We start from the raw sequence: 4,787 nt of genomic DNA on the forward strand, positions 1-4,787 counted from the left end.
TTTTTCAAAATTGGATAGCTTACGCATATTGTTAACAGTTATTATAATTATTAAACATAATTTGCTACATATCAATTCAATTATATACAAAAATGTACAAACATTACATTATACAAGAAAATACAACGATAAAAAAAGAACACACACACATATATGATTCATAATAATAATAATATGAACTCAAATCAAAAAAAAAAAAAAAACACTAAACGACGCTATGTGGATGGGTTGGAGGGGTTACGTGTTGGTTGGCGGACTTCCTGATTTGCGGCGTCTGGCACGGATGCAATCCTCCAGATACCAAAGGGCAATCGCCATTACGCAGAGCGCATTTAAGCAGTTGAGGGTGAAGGCATAGCTGGTTCCATCCCGTATCAGACCTGGTTGGGGAGGGATGTGCGTGTGTGTGTGTGTGTGTATGTTAAAATATTGATATTGTTAGTAAATAAGAAAACAATAAAACATGCAAATAAATAAAGGGGAAAAATAGAACGAACAGAGATGAAAGCAAATCATTGTCAATCACTCACCGATTACGGGCCCGAATGCCATCGAAAATGTACCAGACATCAGCAGCTGAAGTCCGGCGGCGGCGGGTAAACGTTTCAGTGGCACATGGCTGGGTATGATCAAGGACCAGAAGACGGTGCGGAAGGCCTTATTCAAGCCCAGCCAGAGAAAGATGGCCGCCATCACAGTGAAGTTGGTGGTCATCGAGAGCAGGACGCGGCCAAAGCACATGCCAAGTATGCCAATCACAAAGAAGGTGCGATTGCTGCAATTGAACTTGGCGGTGATCAGCGGTATCAGGAAGCGTATAACCAAATCAAAGAATCCCAGCAGCGACATCGCAAATGCAATCTCATTGGGTTTGAAGCCCAAATCACTGAGTATGAACGGTGTCAGAATGGCAAAATTGATTTCCACAAAGTTAATCAGTGTGATGCCAACGGCCAGATTCACGTAGGTAATGTCCCGCAACAGATCCAGATCGAAGAAGATGACAATCTTCTGGAAAAATGACAACTTCTTGCGTCGGCTCATCTCCCGCTCATCCTCCAACTGTTGTTGGGCCTTCGCCGTCAGCAGTGGATATGTGTTTAATGGCTGCTGTTCCGGTTTGTCGGCCGGCTGCTTCTCATATTCATAATCAGACATGTCGTCGTTCGCCAGGGAATGTGACTCCTCCTTGATGCTGTGGCTGACAGAGATGCTGCGCTGCTTCCGGCCGCCAGAGTCGCGACTACTGAGACGCCTCAGCTCCATGTGGGCATGTGGGCCATGTTCAGCTGCCTGCTGTTTGTCCCAAGTGTTGAATCGATTACGTGTGCCGGCGCTGTTGAGCGAGGCACGCGATCCAAACCAGCCATCGTTGGCACGTGGCAACACCGGTGTCTCTGGCTCAACGACATGCTTGATGATATCATCGTCCTCTTCCTCCAAGAGCGCCTGTGTCTTTGGTGGCTGCAACGCCTCCGCATCCCTGTCCCGCTTCACCACATGCCACTTGACCGGCTGATAGATCAGCGAGCAGGCGATCGTGTGCAGCGAGGCGCCAGCGAACAGCATCGTTGTGCCCTGGACGCCAAACTCTTTCAGCATGTAGGTGGCAAAATAGGGGCACACTATCGGCCCCAGACCGGCAACACCAAACTGATATGCGGTTGCCGTGCGTCGCTTCACCTTGAAATATGTGTTGACAGCCAGCGAGGAGGCAGACACCGTCAGTCCACGTCCAAACCCATAGAAAATCGAGAAGCTCAACAGGTATGTGGTGAAGGTGTCAGCAAACGCCATCCAGAACAGACCCACAAAGGTCAGCACAGAGCCAACCAGTGCCACCACTCGATACGTGTACCGACGGAACAGGGGACCATTGAGCAGACCTGACACAAGTGGACAACAACAAAAAAAACCAGGACTTGGCAATTAATATTATAAACAAAGTATTATTAATTTCAGAAAGTAACTTTATATATATGTTTACAATCTGGCATTGAAATCTATTCAAATTAACAATTTCATAGTAATATTTGAGATTCATTAAGGACATCTATTTATATGCATTTCGTCTTATTTATCAACTGGAGTTGGCTTCAATTCAATTTGATAAATAATTCTAGTTTCATTTATATTTATCGATCATTTCTTGGAAAAATATCAAAAGGCATTTTCAAAAGTGTTTAGAATCAGAAAATATAAATTTAATCTTGAGTTGCTTTTAGTTGCTGGTTAATTCTTAGTTTTGAAGGGTTCAGAATCACTATAGCCACGTCCACTTTATAGATATATATATATATGTATATATGGCTGCCATAGGAACGATGAGTTCTTATTCTTAACCAAATTACCCAACTCACTGGTTAATTCAATTATCAAGATCGGGTTACTTTAACATATCTAGCCACATTCATTTCTCTTTACTATTGAAGTTGGTTTTGTTGATGTTGATGGGCGGATTCGTTGCGATTTGAAAACTCACCTGTGAAGGCAGAGACAGCGATCTGTGTGTTGATAATGGTGGTCAGCTCGGAGCTGCTGAGTCCCAAATTTGTGAAGTGGCTGCGAAAGATGATGCCAAACTGTTGGGCCAATGCGAAAGTGACAAGCTGCAAAGCAAATAAATACACATAATCAGTACAATGTGATAAATGGATGGCTGGTATCGTGCTGCCAATCATCTCATCTGAGAACTGAGTTCTGATCTGTGATCTTTGATCTGTATACATACAATATTGACGCCGCTGGCGATGGCCACCAACCAACCCCAGCCGCCATCGGGCGCCACAAAATCATCGCCCAAGTCGCTCTTATCCCGTCGCTTCTTTTTTATGGCATCTCCTCCACCTCCGCCTCGTTCTGCTGTTGTTGTTGTTGTTGTTGTTGTTGTCTGCTTGGGTGGCTGTTCGTCATACTTTGATTGTTGTTGCTGGGTCTCTGTTGGCTCCTTGGGCGTTTTTAGTATGCCGCTGTTATTGTTGCTGCTGATGTTGATGTTGTTGTTGTAATAGCTGGCCGGGCTGCTGCTGCTGCCAGTTTTGTAATCAGTCATCGTTAATGGCAAGGTTTTAATATTGTTGCATCACTGGGTGGTCACTGATCTTGACTGGTGCCTAGAGTCTGCAACAGGTTAAAGATTGATAACATAGGCGGAGCACATTGAACGCAAAGCAAAGCCAAGTCTACAGCAAATTTAGTAAGTCGCCATATTTGATGGTCAAAAGGTCGAACTGACTGTCAAACACAGTAAACACAGTAAACACATAACAATCTAATGTGCCAGTCATTGTGACTGTCTCGTTTAGACAGACAGGCAGACAGATCGCCCATATTCAAAGTATTAAATATAAAATTGAAATGATCAAGAAGAGAGAGAGAGAGAGGAGAGTTTTGGCAATGGGGCATACTTTTTCCTATTGCAATATGTATGCTAATTATTATTATTATGGGATGGGAGGGGCGGGGCTGGACCTACTCGATCTATTGCGCCCCCTTCTGAGCCTATAGCTGTTCCATCAGCCCTAGTTCCTGCACGAATGTTAATAGAATAATAATTGATATAATTCTATCCATATCTCACTGGCGAACTGCAAATAATAGGCTACGTTTGGGGATTATGTTAGTGCAAAAAGTAGAAACACTTCAACAAGCCAAGATAAGCTTATAAAAATAAATCGACACATTATTAATTAAAAGCTTCATTGGCTTTTGTTAGTTCACACAAAAAATCTGCACTGATAAGATTAAATGCCATCCCCATTGTATCTCCACAAATAGCATTCGAATAATGACATTATTATTATTATTCTGATTATGATTATGATTATGATTATTAATAGAACTAACAGGAGTTGGGAACGGAGTTTATTCAAACTGTTGTTTATTCAACTCAGTTTAGTCAACCAATTGCGTTACTTAATAGCATTTCGTGTTATTATTTTATCTGCTTCAAATAGTCAATTATAGTTTATAAATTGTAGCACTTGGCACACTGCTTTTGGTCGTTTTTTTTTTTTTTATCAATCGACAATAATAATTACAGTGCTCGGAGCAAACAAACCGAACTCAACGTGGCCTCTGATCGAACTGAACACAAATGCTATGTGGCCTGCTCCCTTTTTTTTTTTGGTTTTGGTTTTAATCTGAGAACGTGACGGCAGCAAAAGTAACACTCATTATATACAAATATCCAAAAAAAAAAAAAAAAAAAAAAAAAAGATGAAGAGGAAGAGGAAGAAAAAGAAGTCTTTAATTGCCGTCGTTCTTGTTGTTATCACCAAAAAGGCAAGTTTATCCCCCGAATTCTTTTATTTTTTTTTATCGACTATAGTGATTCGACTTTGAGGCCCCCGCAATATAAGCCCCCATATATATGCACACATATACACTCATAAATGCCATTCACGGCGATATCGAGTCAAAGCTATCTTCCGCTTTTCGTATAAGAAAACCAAGCAACAACAAAAACAACAAGCAGCGACAAAATCGAACATTTGAAATTGGCTCGCGTTGATAAGCCAGAAACAGTTCCCACTTTCAAATTGCCCACACCTCTTTGGCTCCTCCACCTCCACCTCCACCTCCACCTCCACCTCCACCTGCACCTCAGCCACATCTTTATCGGCTTGTTAACGGTCAAATTTTACCCGCGTTCATATCGAGCAGTATTATCAACAAATTCACATGTATATATGTATATATATATCGTTAACTTCAATCGCACCACTTTCTTATGGGAATACGGAATATTGAATATGGAATATGGAATACGGATTATGGGAGTGGAA

General features: G+C 41.9%; 1 protein-coding gene across 5 annotated transcripts in view; it reads right to left on the minus strand.

The window, feature by feature from the left end:
• Positions 1–4,787, minus strand: part of LOC6565465 — a 7,027-nt gene continuing 2,240 nt past the window's right edge. The window contains exons 1-5 of one of the 5 annotated variants that reach the window (XM_032737978.1): positions 4,724–4,787; positions 2,732–3,120; positions 2,483–2,609; positions 531–1,886; positions 1–380 (exon numbers count right to left, since the gene is read on the minus strand). The exon at positions 4,724–4,787 is cut by the window's right edge and continues 79 nt beyond it. In XM_032737978.1, coding sequence (XP_032593869.1) covers positions 238–380; positions 531–1,886; positions 2,483–2,609; positions 2,732–3,052 — 1,947 coding nt within the window. In that variant the 5' untranslated portion in view covers positions 3,053–3,120; positions 4,724–4,787 and the 3' untranslated portion in view covers positions 1–237. Of the gene's footprint in view, positions 381–530; positions 1,887–2,482; positions 2,610–2,731; positions 3,257–3,846; positions 4,084–4,646 lie in introns of those variants that run through there. The other 4 variants (XM_032737976.2, XM_032737979.1, XM_001991253.2 and 1 more) reach the window with 4 other exon arrangements.

Source organism: Drosophila grimshawi, unplaced genomic scaffold, assembly GCF_018153295.1.
Source record: "Drosophila grimshawi isolate 15287-2541.00 unplaced genomic scaffold, ASM1815329v1 contig_848, whole genome shotgun sequence".
Lineage (NCBI taxonomy): Eukaryota > Metazoa > Arthropoda > Insecta > Diptera > Drosophilidae > Drosophila > Drosophila grimshawi.